This window comes from Pseudochaenichthys georgianus, chromosome 2 (genome assembly GCF_902827115.2).
Source record: "Pseudochaenichthys georgianus chromosome 2, fPseGeo1.2, whole genome shotgun sequence".
NCBI lineage: Eukaryota > Metazoa > Chordata > Actinopteri > Perciformes > Channichthyidae > Pseudochaenichthys > Pseudochaenichthys georgianus.
In genome coordinates this window covers 7,429,503-7,455,669 of record NC_047504.1, presented here as the reverse complement: position 1 = coordinate 7,455,669, position 26,167 = coordinate 7,429,503, and the positions used below count along the sequence as shown (strand labels likewise).

General features: G+C 40.5%; 3 protein-coding genes and 2 long non-coding RNA genes across 10 annotated transcripts; 4 read left to right on the top strand and 1 right to left on the bottom strand.

The window, feature by feature from the left end:
* Positions 1-22: 22 nt before the first annotated feature.
* LOC117459352 (splicing factor U2AF 35 kDa subunit-like) lies at positions 23-20,981 on the bottom strand. The gene is made up of 10 exons (XM_034100130.2): positions 20,926-20,981; positions 17,020-17,079; positions 7,455-7,615; positions 6,231-6,318; positions 6,081-6,147; positions 1,817-1,866; positions 1,489-1,587; positions 868-1,001; positions 405-497; positions 23-330 (listed from the first exon to the last, which is right to left on the bottom strand). The coding sequence occupies exons 3-10, from the start codon at positions 7,496-7,498 to the stop codon at positions 219-221; spliced, it is 687 nt and encodes a 228-aa protein (XP_033956021.1). The 5' UTR covers positions 7,499-7,615; positions 17,020-17,079; positions 20,926-20,981; the 3' UTR covers positions 23-218.
* On the top strand, positions 8,186-11,733 carry LOC117459335 (B- and T-lymphocyte attenuator-like). 2 transcript variants are annotated; one of them, XM_034100112.2, is made up of 6 exons: positions 8,186-8,822; positions 10,096-10,404; positions 10,573-10,617; positions 10,735-10,854; positions 10,937-10,971; positions 11,079-11,733. In XM_034100112.2, the coding sequence occupies exons 1-6, from the start codon at positions 8,729-8,731 to the stop codon at positions 11,406-11,408; spliced, it is 933 nt and encodes a 310-aa protein (XP_033956003.1). In that variant the 5' UTR covers positions 8,186-8,728; the 3' UTR covers positions 11,409-11,733. The 2 variants fall into 2 exon arrangements, with proteins under 2 accessions (XP_033956003.1, XP_033956010.1); XM_034100119.2 differs by lacking the exon at positions 10,573-10,617.
* On the top strand, positions 14,129-16,852 carry LOC117459359 (B- and T-lymphocyte attenuator-like). Of its 3 annotated transcripts, XR_004553517.2 has the most exons (5): positions 14,129-14,331; positions 14,701-15,012; positions 15,218-15,262; positions 15,382-15,621; positions 16,403-16,852. XR_004553517.2 is itself a non-coding variant. In XM_034100142.2 (4 exons), the coding sequence occupies exons 1-4, from the start codon at positions 14,271-14,273 to the stop codon at positions 15,549-15,551; spliced, it is 588 nt and encodes a 195-aa protein (XP_033956033.1). In that variant the 5' UTR covers positions 14,129-14,270; the 3' UTR covers positions 15,552-16,852. The 3 variants fall into 3 exon arrangements, 1 of the variants encoding a protein (XP_033956033.1); XR_011644345.1 differs by lacking the exon at positions 15,218-15,262; XM_034100142.2 differs by having other exon boundaries at positions 15,382-16,852.
* LOC117459385 (uncharacterized) lies at positions 18,811-20,573 on the top strand. Of its 2 annotated transcripts, none has more exons than XR_004553522.2 (2): positions 18,811-18,917; positions 19,287-20,573. It is a non-coding gene; the product is annotated as an uncharacterized lncRNA (long non-coding RNA). The 2 variants fall into 2 exon arrangements; XR_011644346.1 differs by having other exon boundaries at positions 19,123-20,573.
* Positions 20,982-22,633: 1,652 nt separating the features above from the next.
* On the top strand, positions 22,634-23,559 carry LOC139435290 (uncharacterized). Of its 2 annotated transcripts, XR_011644573.1 has the most exons (3): positions 22,634-22,735; positions 23,282-23,342; positions 23,425-23,559. It is a non-coding gene; the product is annotated as an uncharacterized lncRNA (long non-coding RNA). The 2 variants fall into 2 exon arrangements; XR_011644572.1 differs by lacking the exon at positions 22,634-22,735 and having other exon boundaries at positions 22,743-23,342.
* The last annotated feature ends 2,608 nt before the right edge of the window (positions 23,560-26,167 follow it).

Below are 26,167 nucleotides of genomic sequence, written 5' to 3'. Positions count from 1 at the left end.
CGATGTTCATATAAGCAAGTGGTGCAAGTGCAGAATTACAAATCTGTTTTATTGAGAAAGTGACATGAACTTGTCTTAAAAAAGGGAATAAAAGAAAACAGAGAAAGAAAACACTTCCAACAATTCACCAATAAAGAAAAAATAACTTTGTCATCACTGCTGCGGATGAGAGAGGGGGGGGGGGATTTGGGAGGACATGGCGTCGGTCTCGGCTTCTTTCAGAATCGTCCGGAGCGCTCTCGGTCCCTCGACCTTCTCGGTCTCTCGCGGTCCCGCCGCCGGTCCTTGGATCGGGAGCGCCGTTCCCTGGGGCGCGCGCCAGGGTCAGGCCTGGTGGCAGGAAAGACAAATGAATCCACAAATCCTTTTCTGACCCCTAAGTATGAATGTAAAAATGTCTTTACCCTTTCCTGCGGCGGCCGTACAACTCCCGTCGAAGTTCCCGCGATATGGGTTTCAGGTGCATGAAGTTGCAGAAGCCTCCTCTGGTACACTCCCTGCAGGAAACCCAGCACAGGAAGGGTTAAAGCTCACCCCACTGGTATGTAATGGAGCCGGGCCATGAAGGAAAAGTTTGTTACACAATCTGAGCAGCATGCGAGCCCACCAGAGCAAAATCTGATCTTCATCATCCCCCCCCCACACACACGTTCGTGCTATCGCCGGCGGAGCAAACAACCCCCGCTCCAATGGAAAAACACTGACTCCTAAACAAGGGGAGGAGCGCTCGCATCCTCGCACTGCAAATAACATTTATCTTTGCATTTAAAATGATAAATCACACAGAGAATGTATTTAAAAGGAGCAGGGCAGATGATATTGTTGTTTGTTTGTGTGCGGTTTTTATCTGAATCTGCAGTGTCTCACCCCATCTCGTACTGGCGGCAGCAGGCTTCCCTGAAGTCGGTGACGGGGGAGAGCTCTGAGTGGACGGCCTGGGCGTTGAACCAACGATTGTTCAGGTCCATGACAGCTTTCTCTGCGTCCTCCTCTCTGCGAAACTACACACAGGGTGTACAAATACTTAGGATATCCGAGGAAACAGCAAGTTGCTGCAGCGAATGTGAAACAAATGAACACAATGACACTGTATTTACATAAAAAGCTAATTTAATCTAACATGGCTTTCAGTATTTCTCCTCCTTCCTGCCATTGCACTTCTTTTATCATCTGGTACGCATATTTGATGAAAATGAACTATAGGAAGAGGTTTTCTGCCTCAAGAAGGTTTCACGTTGGAGATGTTCCTTCTCTCCAGACTTTAGAAGTGATTGGGCACATGTTTCCTGCTGAATGAAAGTAAGAAATCCATAAAGGTGGGAGAGCTTCAGTCTGCCATCAGGGGTTATACAAATCATTTGAAATAAAGTTGTGTAACATATTATGTTCTGCATGTTCACTAAATTCAGCCACATCCTTATGGGATTTTTAATTCAGTGTTATTCATTCGCTCCCTCTCTCGTGAATACATTAAGATCCGTTACCAACCTTAACGTAGACATTTCCGACGAGGTGGTCGCCCAAGTTGTCGCACACGTTCATCTCCTCCACCTCTCCGTACTTCTCCTCCATCTCTGCGAACACCTCCTGTATCGGAAATGAGAGGAAAGAAATAACAATTACCATGTTTTATTAATACTTATGTGGTACCGTTATGTATTATGATACAGTTTACATTTGGATTTATATCCACAGATTTCCTCGAATGACCTTATCCACATATCCAGGATTGATAAACAAGGTCACAATTAGGCAAATAAAACATTTGTAAATATGAACGACTCATATGTTGACGCCACGTCAAAGGGTCACTCACCTCGAAGAACTCGTCGTAGTGCTCCTGCATTTCCACATCGCTGACAGCACCTGCAACGTGTCAACAAGAGACGGTCAGGGCAACACCAGAGGGACAGACGGTGTTCACATGGGCCGTGTGGCTTTAAACAAACACGTCTAACTGACGCTTGATAAGCCTTGCTATCAGGGCTCGAGATTAAGGACGTCCCGTCGTCGAACAAAATAGTGTCGGGGAGGATAAAAAATAATTTTGGGACGATAGTTAAAATAAAAATACCCTTCTAACTCTACTACAAATGACGATGAAAATTAAACCGACTGCACGTTTTGTGTAGCACACAGTTATTAAACCACCTTGTCAACATAAACACACACGCACAAAACATTTAGAAACCCGCGAAATACACACACATGTAGCTACAGCTGTCCCCGCGAATTCCTGGCTCGCAAATTTGCGGGTCTAGCTATGTACTGAGTGTGTGTATTTTGCGGGTTGAGTGATGTACAATGGCATCCCATGGAGGAATTCTGAAATGTTTTACCGTGACATCACAAAAACGCACAGCAGAACCAGACCCTGGAGCGCCGGCCTCTTTATTTACTTACTCCTCTTCATCCCCTATGAGTAATAAGGCTGAGATGAGAACTCTCCATTGTATTTAGTCCTTAGCAATATGCTGCGCCTCTCCCCATGTAGGGATGGGTACCGAGCCCCGGTATTAAATGGGCCGGAATTATTAAAGACAGTGGTAACGTTAAGCTCCGACGTTATCTGACTTTTTATCGGTACTGGAGATATTTAAAAAAGATATGTCATATGTATTATTGCTACATACACATTGTTATGGAAACTTCTGTGTAGCAATGCAGTGGGAGTCACCGACTCAGGAAGGAGACACGGTAGAGCAGGAGCTTCGATGTCAAACACTGGAGGTTTATTTGGAGTTACGGCCGGAGAATTCACTTCACAAGTCACACAGTCACGGTCTGACTGCACGGGTGGTTGCCACGTCAACTCTGGAGCGCCTCTCGCTCGTTTAACTGGTTTCACAGAGTAATCAACATGTTTAGATAAGATAGTTTAACCAGTTGGGCACACTGAGTCACTTGCGTCCGTCACTTATGGCCTCGAAGACGTCATACCTTGGAGTCCACAAACAACAAAGAAGGAAGTGTCCCAGTGCACCCACAACAACAGACCATCTGTGACCTAGGGTTGACCAGTCACAGAATGGGAACAATAACATTATGGCTCAAGCAGCCTGTGTCCTTAAAGGAGATAAACAGACGTCAGGGTTGGTCCTGTACGTCCTATCTAGGTGTCTAGGTCAATTATTTCCCTAACACACATTATATCGCAGTTTTAGTTTCACCAACTCCGTTTCTAATATGCAATAAGACTACAACATGCGTCTATGATGCATTTTCGAGCTTTCCAATCCAGACGAGATCTCTCTCTCCCGTCTGTGTGCGAGGGGGCGGGCCGTTTGTAAAGGCCTCCTGACTGTGTTACAGACGGTCATCCTGGTTAGTGGTTACTCTGGGTTCTGTCTCCAGGGGCCTCATTTATAAAGGGATATACGCTCAAAAGATGGCGTACGCCAGTTTCTACGCAACGTTTGCGATTTATAAAATACTAACTTGACGGGAAAACGTGCGGTCCTCCACGCAAACTCTAACCCATGCGTACGCACTAAGCACAACAACGGGAGAGACGAGAAACTGCGACACCGTTGGCAGAAGGAAGGATGGAGAGAAATGTGTGGAAATAATACCATAAATAAAATGTTACCTCTTATTTATCATATATGAAGAATTCATTTGCAAAAATGTATTAAAGCCAATCTTAAAATGATTTAACAAACGCCTGTTTGAGACTCCTCAGTGCACACACACACATAACTTGGAGAAATAAATAAATACAGATATGTTATTTAAAACCACCTCGAATATGTTGAGCTAATGTTATGAAATGTTTTCTCATAAATGATGCGGTAAGCAGGAGGACAGAATTACGTCTAAACTGACGCCGTTTTGCATTTCTATAGGTTGTAGATACGAGCATGGTTTTATATACTATCACGTTTAATCGTGTTTTATGCCGTTTGCTAAGACTTGATAAGTCGCTCGTAAAACACAGGAGGTATGGAAGAACACCATATATGGTTAATTGTACAGCTAATATAACTCAACACATTAGTTGTATTTCCTTTAACTGGTGGATATAGAGTTGCTGCGGGGGGGGGGGATTCAGATCCAGTCGTCATGACTCCACTCCGGAGGGATTCCCCGTTCACTTCTTACAGTCTCTCATCAAGGGGGGTCTCCTGTCCCCGGTACAAACACACTGCCTGAGGAAGGCTATGTGTATTTTTTTGTCATTAACCTTTTTCGGGCCACTTATTTATTTATTTTGGTGACGATCCGACCTCCATGCTGCGACTCTGGTTCAAACTGCATCCACCAAACAATATGATTTATCTTGACCTCCCCAAAATAACCAAAATCTGACACGGTGTGAGACGTCTTTTTTAGCTGTTCCGTCGTCATTTCCTGCGATCTTCTTCATAAAGTCAGTCAGAATGAATGGGCGTTTCTTTGACTATTTATAGGCAAATATGGGCGTAATGTGAAGCCCGCAAAAGCTGCACCGCATTTCGAGTCGATTGTGATTTATAAAAGGGAAACCGGCGTAGGAAGTGCTGTACGCACTTTCCTCGCCGGTACGCAATGTTTGGTGAATCGGAAAATGTCTGTCCCTATTTTTTTGCTTTGTACTACGTAAGCAACCTTCCCACGTGAATCCTACGCACGGCGTTATACATGAGGCCCCAGGACACAGTGTTGGATTTTTTTGATAATTGGATGGGACTTGATTGGATTCAATATTAGAGTAATTTTGTTTAAATATATTTGGCCTTTGTTTATGTGATTGAATGATTTACTCAAATAAAAAGGTTGATGATTTATCATCTAAAGATTTGGATCGCGGATACAAGCGGCCGAGATGGGTTTCCTCCGCAGGGTGGCTGGTGTCTCCCTTAGAGATAAGGTGAGAAGTTCGGTCATCAGGGAGGGACTCGGAGTTGAACCGCTCCTCCTTCGCGTCGAAAGGAGCCAGTTGAGGTGGTTCGGGCACCTAGTTAGGATGCCACCTGGGCGCCTCCCTAGGGAGGTGTTCCAGGCACGTCCAGCTGGGAAGAGACCAAGGGGTAGACCTAGGACCAGGTGGAGGGATTATATCTCTTCGCTGGCCTGGGAGCGCCTTGGGATCCCCCAGTCAGAGCTGGTTGATGTCGCCAGGGAAAAGAAAGTTTGGGGCTCTCTGCTGGAACTGCTACCCCCGCGACCCGACCACGGATAAGCGGGAGAAGATGGATGGATGGATGGATTTGTATGATGTTTTATTTATGTTAAAGGTCACTTTGAATGATTTTAACTAATGATAATGTAGAAAAACTAACATTTTTAAATTCGGGACGGTCCACATTAATTTCGGGACGGCTTAGATTGTATTTCGGGACGGTTCCGGGAGGATGGGGAAAAAAGTTAGTCGAGAGCCCTGCTTGCTATAATAGTTACACCCTGTACACATAGATCCAGAAAGGTGTGTGTGTTAGTTGTTGCCAGAAGCTACACTATTTCACAGAAGCAAGGAAACTAGAGCTGATCCCTCTTCGTCTTCTCCACAGTAGCGTTTACTTTGAAATGAGTTGATTTTGAATGATCGTGTTGCACATTGCTGTACGACATGGACTCCGGTAAACATGCAGTACAGTATGTGTCCTGTTACTCTATCTCCTGGACTAGATGTGATGCGTTCACTGGAGGAACAGTTTCTACACTGAGCCAGATTTATGGGGAGAGGTGTGACACAGTAAGTTAAGTGCAGTCAGTGCTGGAGGTTCCTAATACACACACCTCAATTCTAATGCACAATTCCCCCCTTAACACACTTACCTGTGAGAGAGGCACTGCTTCAGCTCTAAGAGCCTGGGCTCAACACAGTTACAACACACACACTAGTTAGTATTCTCTCATTAACAGCACACTGTAATAGTGCTTGTGTTTTGGCAGGAAGGCTTAACTGCACAAGGTTGAAAAGCAGATAGCGGAAGTATCAGAAGCGGGGGCTTTTATTGGTATTATTCACAGCGAAATATTAGTTTTTTGGATACTTGGGCAACAATGGGAGCTGAAGCAGTGCCTCACATGTGGAGTTACATGTGAGCACCACTGTAAAGGTAGCACAAAGGGAGGCTGCTGACAAATGTTTTACTTACAGCGAGAAGAGTCGGCCGTCTGTGCGCTGTTCTGAGGATTACGGTAGATGTTCTGGATCAAGATGGTCTGCAGGAAAAGCATTTAGTCAGACAGCAATATTGACATATAAAGCCCCTATATTGGGAGAACAACTTTACGGGCATCCTCACCTGGCTGAAGGTTGGTTTGTTGTGCAATCTCGAGCAGCGGTCTCCATGTCTGCAAGCGCCAATTTTAAAATAGAAGGAGCAGTTGACCCTGGCAAAGAAGAAAAAGTGGCATCATTTAGTACTTGTTGCCAATTATAATTATAGAACAAACTCGACTTATCTGTGGCCACTTAACAGTGCAACAATTGTTCAGTAAAACAGGAGTAAATAGTGTATGTAGTGTGAGCTACTGAGTATTTATGGTACAAGGGTAACGGTGTGATGTGTTTGTAACAACTTTTTGACCAGCATGGAGTTCAACAGAGATAATAAACTCCATCAGGTTTTAGATAAACATGCAACAGTGGTTTCCACATCAGATTCTCTGTTGGTTTTGGTCTTTTCATTGGTTTACAATGTGAACAATCACCAGACTTATCCTTTAAATATTCTATTAAAGTAAAAGACCTTTTTGCTAATGCTATTTTATTTCTATTGAGATGTTTACATTTTGGAATGTTTATTTCTAGTCTTTTAAATTTGTATTGGACAATGCCATGTCTGTTTATGCTGCTGCAAAGCAAACATTTCCCAAATTGGGATAAATAAAAGGACTTCTTATCTTATTTGATATATTTCTTTGCACCTCCACTAATGTGAATGAGTTAAATAATGCTTTCTTACGTTTTGTTTAGAAATGTCAGACACTACCCCTTGAACGAACGGCACCAATACTCACAACAATTGTCACATTATTGCTTTAAATGCATCGTAAACATATGATATTAACGTCTGTAAATTGCAATAGGTTAATTGTTTTTGCTGCACTCCACCGGTGAAACGAAACAGAACAATCCGCTTGAGCAAAGAGAGCAGCTAGTCTGCTAGCAAGTTCAATAATTAACTAAGCGACACGTTACCTGGCTAATAAATAAAGCAAAAAAAAATGCTTCCATAATATTAAATCGTATATCAACAAACTCACTAACAAACACACTAACAACACTTTGAAAAATGACACATTTTATACAAAACGTAATCGAACAGCTGCAGGTTATCTGAGGTTCTTCCTGAGTTTCATTCAGCGTTAGCTTCCTGTTGCTAAAGTTAGCTTCACTGAGACATTCAGAAGCCCTGAGTTCACAAACTGAGCCCTGCTGACGACGAAGAAGAGCCACTGCAAAATTACTCTTGTAATAATCATAGTTTAGGGAATTCCTACAGTAAATATTGAATAAAACTTACTTGTCTTTCTCTGTGCCGAAAATGGATGCTAGATACTCCGCCATTTTCGGCTCGTCCAAGACGTAGTGACGTAATCTGCGTCATTACGTAAAGGGAAGGCGTAGACGCAGCTCCTCGAGAATCCGTGCTGACCCTGAACGCCACATGTCGCCGCTGTTGTACTAGAACAAATATATTTAATTCCCAACAACGATGATTTTCTTTTCATCTGAAATAAATATGTTTGTTCCTTTACTCCAATCAATTCACTTCATTATTATATTATTACAATTATTCTGTTTTTGCTTACTTTACTTAATACTTGTATCTTTTCCCATGAGATGCAGGTTAAAACAACAGCAGGTGAGCTCCTAAGTATCTAAGCTTAGCTATTGTTGTACAAATATCATACAAATCTTATGTACTTTTACTGTATTTGAGTATTTTCTTTTTTTTCTTCAGTTTATAAAATATGACGCAGTATTATGTGAAGCTTTTCAGGGTGTAAACCGAATAATAATATTGTGTGGACATGAAGATATATGTTTAAATCATGTATAAGTGGTACCATTTTAATACTGGACATCTGTAAATATGCATTAATAATTCTTCTTTAAAAAACAATATGAATAAAATAAACATTTTGTTGAATAGAAACGTATTATCTATCAAAGTGGGCTTTTAAAACATGAATGAGGCGGATTCATTGACAGGTAAGCCGTCCAGGCCGATGGGTTAGCCTGATAGTAACCACAAACACACACACACATCAACAGATTGGACATCAAAAAACAAGGCCACAGCGTCCCCACCTACCCAACACTGCACCGTGCATCCTCATATAACCTCACCGTTGTGCTGTGCACAAGGCCACAGAAGTTTGCAAGAGAGGAAGATGAAAGGAAAGGAGAGAGGGGAGGAAGTCAGCTTGAAGAGGCTGAACCACAGACACTGCAAATAAGTGATGAAGACTGTCAATGTGCACAGATCGAAAAAGCCTTGGATATGAAAAGAGAGGTATTACAACCTGTAAAGCTAAAGCTGTACATCAGCACCTGAAAGTGTAGGACCTAACCTGAGATGTTTTTCTGCACTGGTAGTGAAACATTTAAAGAAGTGAGACCACCCATAGACGTTCTCTCCCCTCCAGTGCACCCACCGCCCTGGGAAAGAGCCAGAAGGTAGTGAGCCGCAGAGAGTAGAAAGAGGAAGCAGCATGTAGCTCCAACCTAAGCTTCAGCACTTCTCTGTTTTAAACTAATAATGAGGTGCTCCGAGGAACGTCTCCAGCTTAGATGAACTGCGACTGGAAGATGAAGCCGAACCTCTGCTGCACCATCCTTCATGTGTGCATCTGGGCAGAGCTGCTTCTCACCTTAAACGCTGACGGTAAGTCTTTTTTTCTGCATATTGTGTCGTCTCAGTGTCTGTGTAACTTCTCCTTCCTCCGTACGTCTGTTATGTGTTAAATCTGGCTTTTGGAGTGAAAGTCAGCATTGGGACCACTATTTTAATGCCGTGGAGGCCAGAAAAGGTCAGGAACTCTTAAAATGCAACTACAGAAACAAGTTAGCCCATCTCCTACCTTCTTTTAACATGCCACATAATACTTGTCTTTGAAACTAAGTCTTGAATGTGAAAGATAATTGTAACTTCTCTGCTTAAAAGGCTTCTTTCAGGTAATTTCCATATCATGGGTCGTTTTCATGCGTGTGGGAGCTTAATGGAAAAAATTAGAGATTTCATACAGACATAAAATGTATTTAAAAACATGGCACAAAAGCATATGTTTTAGCTTTATCAGTCTACCCACATCTCGTTTCTAGTTTCGAAAGTGTCCCATTTGCCATACTGTATAAGAGTGGTGTCAAATGGCAGTGTGAAAGCTTATTTATTGATACGACCACAGTGTCATTTATTTATGTTAGTCACTGCTGTGGTTTGGTACGGTTTCCTCGTGGTTTGAGGCTAGAGTATAATTCAATAGTGACTTATGATGGTGGCAGTGAGCAACCAACAACTGAAAATTGACTTTTATTATCGCAACTGTCACAAGTATAGCATATGCGTGACAGAAGGAGGATTAACAAAATACAACATACAAAAACATTGAAATATCACTTTTTATATAAAAAAATCTGAGTTTTCTACCTCTACGATTATGAATGATGATGTATCTGGCGTCAAATGTTACACACTTCACTGATTTAGTCATTTAAGGGTCATCTAGGTGAAATTCATACGGGTATACATTTCCGAGAGACGGTGTCATTTAGGTGGGATTCAAAATGTTAATTTTCATTAAAATAAAATCTATAATCCGTTTTCTGTGTGTTTAATAATTTAACACTTAACACTACTGTCATATGAATGTCAACCACAACTGCCATGTCATTGCCGCAATTTGGGGTTATGAATCAAGAAACAAAGTTTAATAGAAACACTGCCCAAAAAGTCAATTGGACTTAAAAAGTCTTGAAAGCCATGATTTACCCAAACAAATCTAAAGTCTTAAACCTCAGTCTTTAATTTAAAAATATGATTATGAGTTATGTTTGATTCCTAACATTTTCAACATCTACGTCTGAAACATACAAAAGAGTATACATTAACAATAAGAACTTTTTAAACGCAAATTAATCCTTTCTGTGTTTTTTTGCAGACGGATGTCTCATTGAAACTAGAGTACTCCGAAATACATCTTATAAAGCTGTCGTGGGAGAACAACTTGAGATTAAATGTGGAGTTGCATTCTGTAAAGAAGCCCCACCAACGGTCGACTGGATTAAATATGAGAAAACGGATGTCCCTGTCAACATCAGCAGTCGCATTAAAATGGAGTGGGGATCTATAAACAAATCAGAAGGGATATCATTTCTGGTCTTTCCCAATATACGTCTGAATGACTCTGGTGTGTATCAGTGTAAAAGTGGAGAAAGTAACAGTCATTACATCAACGTCTTCGTCAATGGTGAGTGGGAATTTTAAAACTTTTAAAACATTGACACAGAACTGACTTACATCTTTACATTGTGTAGCTCTTAATTCTAAATTATTGAATAATAAATGAACAAATGTTATCTATAAAGCCTGTCTTCACACCAGTAAGACTTAGGGTGCGCTCTGTATTGTGTTAAAGTTGATGATGGACGTTGGCGTACCACTGTTCCACAGAAAAATGAGAGTAAGTCAGAAACATGCTCTTCACAGATTAATTTGAACCTGCTTCCTTGTCTATATTGTTTAGGTTTAAATTCATAAACTCTTTGACATTGAGTGGCATTTCCTCTCTTTCTTGCAGGTAGCACACATCCTGAACCCACAGTGAATTCATGGACGTACATGTACTTTGCTGCTGGGATTGTGCCGTTCATCATCATAGTCATAATCATATCTGTAGTATCGATGCGTGGGTGTAAAGGTAGGAGGTGAATCAAAATCCAATCCAGGACATGTTGTGATTTTAAAAACAATGACTAATCCTTCCAAAATGTTTCTTGCAGGGAAATCAAAGAAAGAAACGTCAAGCGAAAACCAGGTAAGACACATTTCAAATGTAAGAGGCCAATGTGAAGGTCGAACTCGAGGGACAAGATCAAGGCTAGTCAAAAGCATTGTCAAACATTTGAAAATGCTTATTTGCAGTACATGGCAATCCCCATAGTGGAGCAACCCCTCCATCATGGCTGCCTCCAGCCCTCGCCAAGAGGAAGCCCCTCCGCGCCACCATGCCGGAGATCCCTACGGACAAAAACACCGCCCTTACAACCCAATGAGCTTCCTTTACCAAGAGACAATTACCCGGTGTACAGGGTGATAACCAGGGACAGGGAGAGACAGAGAAATATGGCGGAGGAAGAGGGGAGTTCGATTGTGTACGCTGCTCTGAACCATCAACCTCCTGCCAGGGCTGCTCGGCCTCCGAGGCCCACAGAGGAGCAATCAGAGTACGCGGCTATCCGTGTTAAAGAATAAACTAAAAGTATTTTCACAGAATCCTTAGTCTTCTTCTGACATGGATTTGCTCGGGGTCTTTGAATGTTTTGTGACGTTGCACATCCAACACTTGAATGTACACTGCCGTCGAGTTACATCACATCTGATAACAGCTTCATGAGTTTACAAACTGTACCATATGACTCATTTCATGACTATATGAATGACCTCCTGTAATTTTGTGTTGTACAATCTTTCTTTAGGAACTTGAGAATGTAATTATTATCCTATTTTGTGCAATCAAATGTGTATCTATAACTGTCTGATTTGAATTAAGAACATATGTGATCACTGCTTACAACAAGCTTCTGAGTGTGTGTGTGTTCATTACATTTCCTCTGGGGTACTGTGGTGTGTGTGGTGGGTAGGTGGGACGATCTAGGTGATTGAAAGCAGGAAGTCAATTAAACGAGGTCATTGACAGTTGCTGCTGTGATAGTACTCTTAAAGATGTGTACAGCAGCTTGTTGAAGCGTTTCCACCATGAGACCTCACTACTGCCTGACCGTCCTTGTTGCATCCTTACTAGTAGAGCCCCTCTTCACTCAGAATGGTAAGTTTTTGTTATTCAATCTACAGCTAAATACTCAAAAGGGCAGCGTTAAAAACCTACAGAAAAAGAAACAGCATAGAATGTGAATGAGGTTATAATTCGAGAAGGAAGGGTACATTTGAGTGGAGACCAATGAATGGCTGTCAAACTGTAATACAATATAGACATTGTATCTGTATTGCAGTCATTTAAGTTCTATCCGTGCAGAATCATTATAGATTGTGTGAGTGGAGGTAGAGGTTGATGGAACATATTAGCCATTCTTCCAATACAAATATATCAGGCACTAGAAATGACTTAAAATGTGTTTCGGCATTCTATTCCTCCTCCTGAAAAAGGGCAGAGCAGCAATGTAATGATGTACTGTAATATCACTATCAAAGACGTTCGCTTTGAATTTGGGCCGCATTGAATGGCACTTTCCAAAAAGAAAATGCCCCTCTTTTTGGGGATTTGCAGTCCCAATCCGAGCCATGGCTACACTCTGCGACAGTCAGTAATGTTAACTTAAACATATCTAACGTGGAAGGTTAAAAGTAGCACACATCTCAAGGTGTAAAAAAAGGTGCGATGACTACAAAAACATCACGTCTGAGTCGCTGACCTGATTTTACAGTTGGAGGTCTGCAGCTGCAGTGTAAGAAGAAAACAAATAGGTTATCTGTGATCTAATTATTTAGTTATTGCTAATTCAGATCTAATGACTACATTAAGGGTCATTGTGTTCATAGCCTTTTAAAAACACATCAACAGATAAAGACATCCACATATTGAATGCATCACCGACCCTGCAAACAACAGAACGCAGGGGAATGTATTTTATATTGCATTCTGGGGGTTTATTACAAAATGCAATAGATTATTATACAAAATGCAGGTCTATTTGGTACAGAATGAAGCACAATTTATTTATTTTGTGTTAGATTATTAGAAAATGCCTTGTTGATACATAATGTGTTGTTGCAGGCCTTTACTATTTCCTATAATAATCATATTGCAGATGTAAAGTCACCTTTGTTGTGGAAAGTAAACGATGTGAATGCTTTTCAGGTGACGTAATGGAGACTGCAAAGCCGGGTACGAAAACTTTATTCACTCTCTCCTATTCTGAAAAGGCTAATTTACATGCGTTATATGGGCCAAAACAATCATTGTCTTTAACAACTATTCATTTGAAATCCTTTGTTATCTTGCAGAAGCAAGAATTGAGATCTTGGTATTCCACAATCCGTATTGTTGGGGCCGTGGTGTTTTTATCCATAATGCTAATGATTTGCTTCACGTCATGTTGGAGGTGTCATGGTAAGAATCATACAGTAAACAAATATATATTAAAAAATGCCACAAAACATGATTTCTTTTTTTAATACAGTACATATCAATATAATGATGCGGCAAACAGTAACTCATTTCTTATGATGTAATCTGATTGTGCAGGAGCATCCGAGGACACAACACATCCGAGCCCTCAGAACTCCCATGATGCCTTGCATGCCACTCACATCTATGATAACGACCAGTAGTCCCAATGTGTGATGTGCATTTAAAACAATCAAATCTGTAACTTGTAATTGTGTTTTCATGGCCTTGACATTTTTATTTGTTTTACTGTTGACAATATATAATATCTTTCTTCATAGTGATGTGTTTACTGTCAAAAATAAAATATATATTGAATATAGATGTTGCCTTTATTTGTGTTTTTCGTATCGTGTAAATCCAGCTGTAATAACACAGAAGGGACATTTGTGTGTGTGTGTGTGTGTGTGTGTGTGTGTGTGTGTGTGTGTGTGTGTGTGTGTGTGTGTGTGTGTGTGTGTGTGTGTGTGTGTGGGGCTGTGCTTTTTGAAGTGGAAAGACTGTTGAGTAACAAAAAGGAAACAGAATTAAAACCACAACGTTTTTTACATTTAATATTAGCTTAAGCTAGTAACGTGTTCCTGTAGATTTTGCAGTTTAAAAAAAATACATATGCAACAGGGAGGGCAGGTGCATTAAAGTCATCATTATAAAGCTATTTTCGTACACCGAAATATTAATATATGCTCTTTGCATTACCTAACCACTGTGCACTTGGCTGCAGAAATTTGCAGGACAGGAAGATGGAAGGAAAAGAGAGGGGGGGGGAGGAAGTCAGCTTGAAGAGGCTGAACCACAGACACTGCAAAGAAGTGATGAAGACTGTCAATGTGCACAGATTGACACAAGGCTCGGCTATGAAGACAGGGGTATGAAGTCAAAGTAAAGGATTGTAAAGCTGTACTTCAGCAGCTGAAAGTGTTCCCATCATGAGAGCGAACATCTGCTGGATCATCTGGGCAGGGCTGCTTCTCACCTTGAACGCTGACGGTAAGTCTTTTTTAGCATATTGACTGATCTCAATGTGTGTGTACCGTGTATAAAGGTACAACCTCTTCAATTTAAACTGAAAAAGTATGTTCAAGTAAGTAAATGTATACTGAACGAAAAGGTGGAAGCCAAAGCCTCAGCATTTTACACCTGGATCTTTTACATGAATTATTTGTATTGTAATTGTTATTAAAAGTATACAGCTAAAACTTTAATATTGATATGTTTATTCAATATTCCCCAAAAGTCCAATAACATAGGTGTATATTTTTATCATTATTTCATGTATACAACTACTACTACTAAATTACTTCTTTTTTTAAAACATTCAGCAAATGAATCCTTTCTGTGTTTTTTGTTATTTTGCAGACGAATGTTACATTGAAACTCACGTACTCCCTTATACGTCTTATAAAGCTGTCGTTGGAGAATATCTTGAGATTGAATGTAAAGTTTTCTTCTGTGAAGAAGCCCCAACGGTCGACTGGATTAAACGTGAGCAAACAGATGTCCCTGTCAACGTCAGCAGCAGCAGTCACATTGATACGCAGTGGGAATTTATAGACAAATTAGAAGGGATATCATTTCTGATCTTTCACAAAGTACGTCTAGCTGACTCTGGTGTGTATCAGTGTCAAAGTGGAGGCAGTAACAGTCATTACATCAACGTCTTCGTCAATGGTGAGTGTTTTTTTTATTTTGTCCATTAACACATCTACACAAAAGTGACTCAAGAAATTGGTTTTCACACTGCACACATTGATGAATTAATCACACACAAAAAACTAGTATTTATCTGTATTTGAATAATAAATGAATAAATGTTATCTATAAAGCCTGTCTTCACACCAGTAAGACTTAGGGTGCGCTCTGTATTGTGTTAAAGTTGATGATGGACGTGGGCGTACCACTGTTCCACAGAAAAATGAGAGTAAGTCAGAAACATGCTCTTCACATCTTAATTTGAACCTGAACACTGCTTTCTTGTTTATATTGCTTAGGTTTAAATTCATAAACTCTTTCACACAAAATGTCCTCTCTTTCTTGCAGGTAGCGCAAATCCTGAACCCAAAGTGGATTCATGGATATACATGTACTTGGCTGCTGGGATCGTGCCGTTCATCATCATAGTCATAATCATATCTGTAGTATTGATGTGTCGGTGTCAAGGGGAGATGTTGAATAAATATGCCATACAGGAAATCATTGTGCTTTTATAAACAGTGACCAATTACCCAAACATTTCATCATGCAGTCAAATCAAAGAACGAGACGCAAACTGAAGTCCAGGTAAGACAAGGATACATTTCAACCCCTTTCATAAGTGCAATGAAACTGTGGAATTATACTTTCCCCCATAGGCGGAGTTTGACATTTGCGCTTGGGGGGGCAAACCTTTTTTACTGACGTCAGTACACAGTCCCAACTATCGCGTGGGATGCTACATACGGATACAGTAGCAATAAAGCCAGCGCTCACCGGACTGAGTATGACTTTTCCATTCCCGCCGTACACACACACTCATATGGAAGGGGCGGTCTCTCCCCCCAACAACAGTGCATTACATAACTGTAAAACTTATCATAACTGTGCACATCTTCTACTTATTTGATAACTACTATATATCCCTTGGTTACTTGAACACTCTACAATATTATTAACCAGTGTCCTACCTTATTAAAATATTGATATACGAAATATTTGTATTGGAACAGTTTTCAACGTAGTAATGCTGTAATATATTTCAGCCACTAGGGGGGGCAATGCTCACCGTAAGTGGAAAGACAACAGCTACCCGTAAGGGCCGATGCTGAAATTGTCAGTAAAATTCAAGGCACAGAAAGAGTCTGGACTGTTATGATTTTGGGACCATGTTGGGCCTTATGCACGCATTATAGATGCTGCCCTTCACCTCAACTAAACAAAGTATTTCCAGTATATTGTACGAGAAACTGTCCAGACCAGGTTCTCCTGATATCTTCTGGAATTAATTTGAGAAAAAGGCTTTAAACCAAATTTTATTTTTGAGACATATTTTAACAAAATAAATGCTTTTTTTTAATGTTTACAGTACATTGCAATCCCAGCCGAGAAACCCATAGCACACGGCAGCCTCCAGCCCTCACCAAGAATCATTTAATCTGTGCCTCCATCTCAAAGACCCTTGTGGACAAAAATATCCTACAAAAAATGCAAATGACCTTCATTGTTGTTGTTTTTTATATACCTAATTTGTTATGTCTTGTAAATTGCACTGTTGAGGAAAATGCCATCTAAGTGTTCATACTTAACATAATTACACTGTAGTTGTATGTTATCAATAAACCTTTGAATCTCTTGAAGTATACTGTGCTTTAAAACCACCTGAAAAACCAATTCACTTCAAGTATTTGTAACTCGTAACTTATATCTGATTTATTCACAGTTTTACTGATTTGCGTTAACCATTGCTTGGCTTTATTATTAATTTTGTATTGTTATGGTAAATAATTTGGAAATTATTACTTTGCTTTTCGTTGACTTAAAATGTATACATTGACAACATAAATTACATTTCTTCATAATGATCCGTTTCCTTTAATAAATGAATATATATAGCGTTGATGTTGCCTTTAAGCTGTACACATGAACAGTGAAATGTCCCATTTGTCTAGATAGTGTGTGCGTGTGTACCATGTGTGTACCTACCTCTGTTCAAGTAGCCTTTCTTCTTGCCTAGTATCAGTTGTGCTTTCGGTAGTAGAAATTCTGTTGATGGACAAACAGGAAGCAGAATTTAAACCAAACGTCATAAACACATACACATCGGTGAAGGCTAGCTTTCTGTAAGCTACTTGTTTAGTTTAAAAACGACGGTGAAAGTTAGCTTACACATTCCTATTAGAAGAAGATTAAGAAGAAAAAAACCATTAAATCATTAACTGCAAGTTTTTGCACACCAAACATAATTATTTGGCGTGTGGCGCAGTGGATAAAGCCTTGGTGTTGGGTTCAGGGGAGCACAGGTTCAATCCCCACTGCAGTCAGCATGTCGTTGTGTCCCTGAGACACTTCACCCCAAATTGCTCCTGCGGGGATTGTCCACAGTATTGAGTATGTATGTCGCTTTGGATAAAAGCGTCCAACAAGTATGTAATTTGTTGAATGTTGGTGCTAATTGTGTTAGCATTATTAGCATTTTATTGAATGTATTCCAATGCCATTATTCAATATTACTCACCGCTAACAAACAGGTGTTTAAGTACATGTATGTTTGGAGCACAAACCATTGAGTTGTTTTGATTTTACCTCAAGCAAAGATCCACTTGAATCCAGGAAATGGCACCTTTCACTTCAGACTGAAACCAGCTAGTGTCAATAAAAACTGAACCTGAAATTATCACAGGCCCCCTCGTGTGAAGAATAAATCTGAGTGTAATAAATCATTTCATTTCTACAACAATAAAAACCTTTTAAAGACAATAATATACATAAGATATGTGGTGACCAGTGACACTGCCACTCAATATCACAGATTGCTCAACTTGGTCTCCACAGGAGCAAAGCTAGCAATAACTAAAGACAATTAAAATAACAATTTTAAAAATGCCTCATTTAAGTTTATAAAATGTACCTCCAATAAGCTCGACACCTAGACACAATATTTATATAATAACATAAACTACATATTGATTCCAGTGAACATTTTGTGGCAACAAAGCTGTAACCACACTGATTGTCTGATAAACATTTTTAAGCTTTTATCATGAATACAATCTGTGTAAAGGGAAAGTACCAGCTGGTTAAATAGCTAAAAACAGATGTATTGAAAGGCTGCGAATGAAGCACATGGAGGAGCGTGCGTGGCCTGTGGGACTTGCTACTCTGTGGTTTTGAAAGTGCTACAAACCTCACGTACTTTGCTGCATTGCGTGCATACACTTCTGACTAACACCCCACCCAACAACTGCATCGCCCACCACGATGTCACATGCAGGTAGAGAGAGTCTTGTGGCCCGTGTAGTGCACAACAACTGTGTGCATGGGTCTGCTTCTAGCTTTTATTAAATGCCAATATCTTTAACAGCTGTGCTTTTTTTATTATGTTATTTTGGGGCAGTGTACTGCAAGTGGAGAATAGTGTATAACAATATTATGCATCACATTAATGCGGTGCAAGTAATAAAAACGATTCTGATTTTGAAACACCTTTGAACCATATGGCGCATTTCCACTGCAACGGGGTAGCCCCGTTTAAGCGTCCCTAAGCGTCCTCGCTCAGGCCTCGGGCTGCCTCGCTGGCCCAATAGAGTCTGTCTGCAGACCGCAGCAAGGAGGCGTTTCCTATAGGGGCGTTTCCTATAGTGAACGACGGGAGCCGGCTCTCGCGAGAAGGTCCTCGCTGCGGAACGCGGAATGGGGCGGGGTCGGATAAAAGGCGGGGTCGGATGTCCGACCCCGCCCAGAGAAGAGTTCCGACATTTTTATAGACAAATTAGAAGGGATATCATTTCTGATCTTTCACAAAGTACGTCTAGCTGACTCTGGTGTGTATCAGTGTCAAAGTGGAGGCAGTAACAGTCATTACATCAACGTCTTCGTCAATGGTGAGTGTTTTTTTTATTTTGTCCATTAACACATCTACACAAAAGTGACTCAAGAAATTGGTTTTCACACTGCACACATTGATGAATTAATCACACACAAAAAACTAGTATTTATCTGTATTTGAATAATAAATGAATAAATGTTATCTATAAAGCCTGTCTTCACACCAGTAAGACTTAGGGTGCGCTCTGTATTGTGTTAAAGTTGATGATGGACGTGGGCGTACCACTGTTCCACAGAAAAATGAGAGTAAGTCAGAAACATGCTCTTCACATCTTAATTTGAACCTGAACACTGCTTTCTTGTTTATATTGCTTAGGTTTAAATTCATAAACTCTTTCACACAAAATGTCCTCTCTTTCTTGCAGGTAGCGCAAATCCTGAACCCAAAGTGGATTCATGGATATACATGTACTTGGCTGCTGGGATCGTGCCGTTCATCATCATAGTCATAATCATATCTGTAGTATTGATGTGTCGGTGTCAAGGGGAGATGTTGAATAAATATGCCATACAGGAAATCATTGTGCTTTTATAAACAGTGACCAATTACCCAAACATTTCATCATGCAGGCAAATCAAAGAACGAGACGCAAACTGAAGTCCAGGTAAGACAAGGATACATTTCAACCCCTTTCATAAGTGCAATGAAACTGTGGAATTATACTTTCCCCCATAGGCGGAGTTTGACATTTGCGCTTGGGGGGGCAAACCTTTTTTACTGACGTCAGTACACAGTCCCAACTATCGCGTGGGATGCTACATACGGATACAGTAGCAATAAAGCCAGCGCTCACCGGACTGAGTATGACTTTTCCATGCCCGCCGTACACACACACTCATATGGAAGGGGCGGTCTCTCCCCCCAACAACAGTGCATTACATAACTGTAAAACTTATCATAACTGTGCACATCTTCTACTTATTTGATAACTACTATATATCCCTTGGTTACTTGAACACTCTACAATATTATTAACCAGTGTCCTACCTTATTAAAATATTGATATAGGAAATATTTGTATTGGAACAGTTTTCAACGTAGTAATGCTGTAATATATTTCAGCCACTAGGGGGGGCAATGCTCACCGTAAGTGGAAAGACAACAGCTACCCGTAAGGGCCGATGCTGAAATTGTCAGTAAAATTCAAGGCACAGAAAGAGTCTGGACTGTTATGATTTTGGGACCATGTTGGGCCTTATGCACGCATTATAGATGCTGCCCTTCACCTCAACTAAACAAAGTATTTCCAGTATATTGTACGAGAAACTGTCCAGACCAGGTTCTCCTGATATCTTCTGGAATTAATTTGAGAAAAAGGCTTTAAACCAAATTTTATTTTTGAGACATATTTTAACAAAATAAATGCTTTTTTTTAATGTTTACAGTACATTGCAATCCCAGCCGAGAAACCCATAGCACACGGCAGCCTCCAGCCCTCACCAAGAATCATTTAATCTGTGCCTCCATCTCAAAGACCCTTGTGGACAAAAATATCCTACAAAAAATGCAAATGACCTTCATTGTTGTTGTTTTTTATATACCTAATTTGTTATGTCTTGTAAATTGCACTGTTGAGGAAAATGCCATCTAAGTGTTCATACTTAACATAATTACACTGTAGTTGTGTGTTATCAATAAACCTTTGAATCTCTTGAAGTATACTGTGCTTTAAAACCACCTGAAAAACCAATTCACTTCAAGTATTTGTAACTCGTAACTTATATCTGATTTATTCACAGTTTTACTGATTTGCGTTAACCATTGCTTGGCTTTATTATTATATTTTGTATTGTTATGGTAAATAATTTGGAAATTATTACTTTGCTTTTCGTTGACTTAAAATGTATACATTGACAACATAAATTACATTTCTTCATAATGATCCGTTTCCTTTAATAAATGAATATATATAGCGTTGATGTTGCCTTTAAGCTGTACACATGAACAGTGAAATGTCCCATTTGTCTAGATAGTGTGTGCGTGTGTACCATGTGTGTACCTACCTCTGTTCCTTCTTGCCTAGTATCAGTTGTGCTTTCGGTAGTAGAAATTCTGTTGATGGACAAACAGGAAGCAGAATTTAAACCAAACGTCATAAACACATAAGAGGCTTCTCAATACTCAAATTTCCTCTCCTCGACTCCCCTCCTCGAGACTTAGACCCGCCCACAGGAGATGCGAGCGGAGGACCGAGGAGGGGAACCGAGGAGAGAGGAGGGGAAGCAGCAGACGTTTAAAGAAATGAGAACTCCTCTCCTCTGAGCGGTCATATTAAAGCGACGTCCGTTCATTATTACGTGGCAACAGCTGCATCAGCTGTCGAGTGTTTTGTCATATTTTATAATCTTTTTATATTTATAAATATAATATTTTATAGTTAGATCAGCTGAACATTGTTCCCCCACATATTTACTTTGAATTCATTGAGAGTGCGGTATAATGAGACAATAACAGGCTACAGATGCGGACACACACACACAAATATATTTATATAAATATATACAATTTAAAGTATGAGAGCACTCTCATAATAACGTAACACAATCAGAGACTGGATATATCCCCCCCCCCCTCTCTCTGGTCGCTGAAATGGGGAATTGAAATTACGGGCCAAAAGTTGTATTTGCAAGTATTAAAAGTAAGGACATCAAACCAACTGAGACCCGTCTGTCCGCGGCATCTGCGCACTGTACAACACACACCTACACACTGTACCACACACACACCTACACACTGTACCACACACACCTACAGCTGCTAAAGCATAATCAGGCTACAGCCGTTGTGTATTTTATTATGTGAAGCACTAAATGGTTTTAGAAAAATATGGACTCTTTGTAGATATCTACTAAACTAAAGCAAATAAAGAGAGTATGCCTGTTATACTGAGTGATATATATTTTACACACTGCTCTGCTTTCTGCAGGACCTCACAGCTGTTCTCACTGTAAACATCGCGTTGCGATGAGAGCAGGTTCTCAAATAATATCCAGGGGATGCATGCAGAGCTGTCATTGGCTGAGATAAGTCCGGCCGTGCGTCACGCCTCCACCGTTCCCGGAAATGCATCCGCGGAGGAGCCGTGGAGGAACCATCAGTGTATCCTCGGTTATAGCTCCTCCAGAGAGCCTCCTCGATGCTCGATCCTCGGTGTGCATTTAGAGAAATGAGACGTCCTTCAAAATGGCGCGCTGAAATTCATTTCCGGGTCACTACCGGAGGACCGAGGAGTCGAGGAGGGGAAATTTGAGTATTGAGAAGCCTCTATACACATCGGTGAAGGCTTTTTTTATTATGTTATTTTGGGGCAGTGTACTGCAAGTGGAGAATAGTGTATAACAATATTATGCATCACATTAATGCGGTGCAAGTAATAAAAACGATTCTGATTTTGAAACACCTTTGAACCATATGGCGCATTTCCACTGCAACGGGGTAGCCCCGTTTAAGCGTCCCTAAGCGTCCTCGCTCAGGCCTCGGGCTGCCTCGCTGGCCCAATAGAGTCTGTCTGCAGACCGCAGCAAGGAGGCGTTTCCTATAGGGGCGTTTCCTATAGTGAACGACGGGAGCCGGCTCTCGCGAGAAGGTCCTCGCTGCGGAACGCGGAATGGGGCGGGGTCGGATAAAAGGCGGGGTCGGATGTCCGACCCCGCCCAGAGAAGAGTTCCGACATCTCCGTTCACTCCAATGGACCAGTTTTTTACAGAAATGACGGATCGCGGAGCACTTTCGGGAAACTATTGAGAGGATCTGCGGCTAGCAGTCTATGGTTGCAGCATAATAGACCCGACCGTTCGTGATGGACTTTTAAAGGTAAGAAGACGTTTAAAGATTTATATTGCGGATATTATCAGAACATCTGAATCAAATTAACTACACATGTGTATTAAAGGATGTTAGTGGATTATCCCTTCAATCAGTATATTTGACGTTTACAGATAACAGATTAGATTAGGCTAGAATGCCGGATAACGTTAGCAACACACGTTAACCACGAACAGCCTATTAATCCGTTCTCCTAATGTTATTTCCTCCAACGTTGTGGAATTAGAGAAAAGGGGCTTCTTAACGTGCTTTTATCCGGGTGGAGGGAGTTGGGGCGTGTGATTGTAGTGGGTGGAGGTGGTGAAATGAGGATATCCATTTTGGAGTTCAAGCTAGTATAATATAGTTAACGTTACACAATAATAAGGAAGAGAGCTATTTTTGTGATACATCGCTATCGATATGGATTTAGAGTGGATATTTGAGACTTCCAAACAGTAAACAAAAACGTAATTTATGGGTGAGTGTTTTTAGCAGAGTCATATTATGTCTTTGTGATTCTGTTGATTATTACCTGTATGTATTATGTTGCAGCTCAGCTGATGTTGGATTGATGGCAAAGGGAGAGGGACTTAAGTGAGAGTGAAAACACAAGGTACGTTTTAAAATAGGTCGGCAATTTCCCATCCTCTGGTTGCTAGATGTATCTAACCCTTTCTCCTGTCTCCCTCTTTCAGCACAAGAACCCCAGGGGGATTCAATGGAGCCTGAAGACCTGCAATGAGACCCTCACCCCGCACCTGAGTCTCAACTCCCAGAGCTTTGCAAGCCTCTCCCTGTTCCTTATTTTTATTAAACAGACGTTAAGCTTCCCAATGGTGTGGTCTTCGTTTTGTGAAAAATATGATTACCTCACATATGTTGTTGCTGTTGTTGTCTTTTGTGATAGTTACATTGCTCCTGCTGACTTGAGCCAGCCATTCTTTCCTCCTCTCTATGTCAGTGGGGAAACCTTACATTCATACTCCTTTCTCTGAGCGCTTGAAGCATCCCCAGGCAGCACAGCATTTATGTTCAGGTTCAAATTTGAGTCGGACTATTTAATGTTTTTTGAGCATTGACAAAGAAAACCTTAAGGTTCATGCCTGTTTTGAAGAGCGCGGTTGAATGTTTGCATCAGCAAAGCCTTTCACTGTTGTATAGATTTTTTGTTTGTATACTTGGTTTGGTTTTTATATTTACTGTATTTACTTTTTTGGTTCTGTTATCTTAATGATTGTTCTGTTATATGATAAATGTTGTAAATAATAAATGCTTTTTCTATCATTCTATTAAATGCAGTGCAATGTATCATTTGAAATATATGGACTAGATATGAGTATGCACAGAACTGACTAAATGAATAATCAATTAAAACAAATATTAAATAATATACTTAAATACACTATCATCTAAAACAAATATTAAATAATGAACTTAAATACACTAATATAGAATATATGACTTTTTATACCACATATTTAAATACATTCATGCATTTAATTAGTATGAAGTTTGTATATTTAGTTTTTAAATTATATTTAGTCGAGTGCAGATTAATTATATTTAGTCAGTGCAGATTTGTGTCTGTACTTATTGTAGTTGTCCAGCAGATGATGCCATTTGTGTCATTAGGATATCCATACACCCCGCCCATCGGACGTCCAGCCCCGCCCACATCCGACCCCGCCCCATTCCGCAGCCAGGGCCTATAGGCTCTCGCCCGCGAACGAGACGTTTTTTGTTTTGTTTTTGCGGCGGGATCTAGATCGGCATGAAGGGACATTATGCAATGTGCAATGTGGACATTATCCCGCTTATTACACATGGCCACACTCTCAACAAAGTAACGACATGACTCCCAGTAATAATTGAAATGCTTGTATGGATTTAAAAAATAGTTTTTTGTATTGATTTAAAAAATAGTTTTTTGTATTGATTTAAATTGACATGCATCCGCTAAGAAAAGTAGTCCGTTGTTACTGTTTGAACTAACGTAACAACGGCAGGAACTGCTTCTATAGTGTTTTTGAGGAGCTTTTTGATTACAGATTTGAAAACATCGTTGCTTGCTTTAAAAGTAGCGCAATTCATGATGTCAAACCTTGAAAGATATCCCTGCCCTAATGCCAAAAGTAACTGGCAACTGAATATATGTCACCGTAGATATGATGTCTATGTCTGGACCGCTGCGTAAAAAGGAGGGTTTCTGACCCATTACTTCTCTTCCTACTTTTTGTCCCCCTCTTCTCCCCGCTGCAGCCTAGCAGTTGATCTCAAAGCACGCTCCCCTCTCCTGCAGGGAGAAAAACTATATTTATATAAGTTGATACAGTAGCCCCTTTTTTTAAATAGTTTTTATAGGTGTTGCCATCTGTTTTGTGTAGCGTGGTTCTACAAGCAAGTCAATGCATTAATTGGGTGGTATCAGAGAGTTACACGGGTCTGTAAATGCAATGAAAACAATTGGCCACAGCAAATAATTTATATTAAACATGTAATTTTTACTTTTGAATACTTTAGTACAAAGGATGTCTTGAATAATTTAAGTGATATGTGTACACATATAAATCATTTGTCAAAACAGCGCTACATTTGATTCAATTAAAAGGTATAATTATGTGGTAAACTGAAGAGCCCTTTGGGAGCCGAAAGAGCCGGCTCTTCTTGTTGAGCCAAATGATCCGGCTCAGCAAGAAGAGCCGGAATTCCCATCACTAGAACAATGACTTCTTCTGCGAGGATTTATAAAAGCAGCTGGATAAAAAAAGTTAGGAAACGCCCCTATAGGAAACGCCTCCTTGCTGCGGTCTGCAGACAGACCCATCTCGATTATTCGGCTGGGGTCCGTTCAGGATTCGATGACGATGTGGACGGAACACTGCCATCAACCGTTGTTCGGGAATGTTCCTCCTCACGAGTCCCAATGTAATCATCTAGAACAGCAAAATGACTTGTTAATTCCACAAACTACTGCAGCACAATACTAAATAGCAACAACAACTATAGAAAAGAAAAACTGAACGTAAACAATGGCACATATGGTGTTAGCAAACAATAGCTCTAGCTAAGGCTATCTGCCTTAGCTAGCTATGTAGCTCTTTGGGGCTCCATAAAAGCACGGGTTGTCGAACATTAATGTAAGGATAAAATAGACTTCTTTGTTAGAAGTGAGCGTACCTTGCAGGGACTCCAGTAAAGCCGTTCCGTTTTCCCTACATCGCAGGAAAATCCGCGCTCGGACATCTGTGCAGAGACATCCTGGAACACTTTCACATTTCGCGTTGTTCCGTCGAGCTCCCGCTGGATTTTATCATCCCCAATGAGATGTAGGAACGTCGTCACCTCCTCGGTCGACCACGGTGTGCTTTTCTTCGACGTTGCAATTTTTGTAGCTCCTCCGTTTACAAAATGCTGCAAGCTTGCTTCTTGATATATATA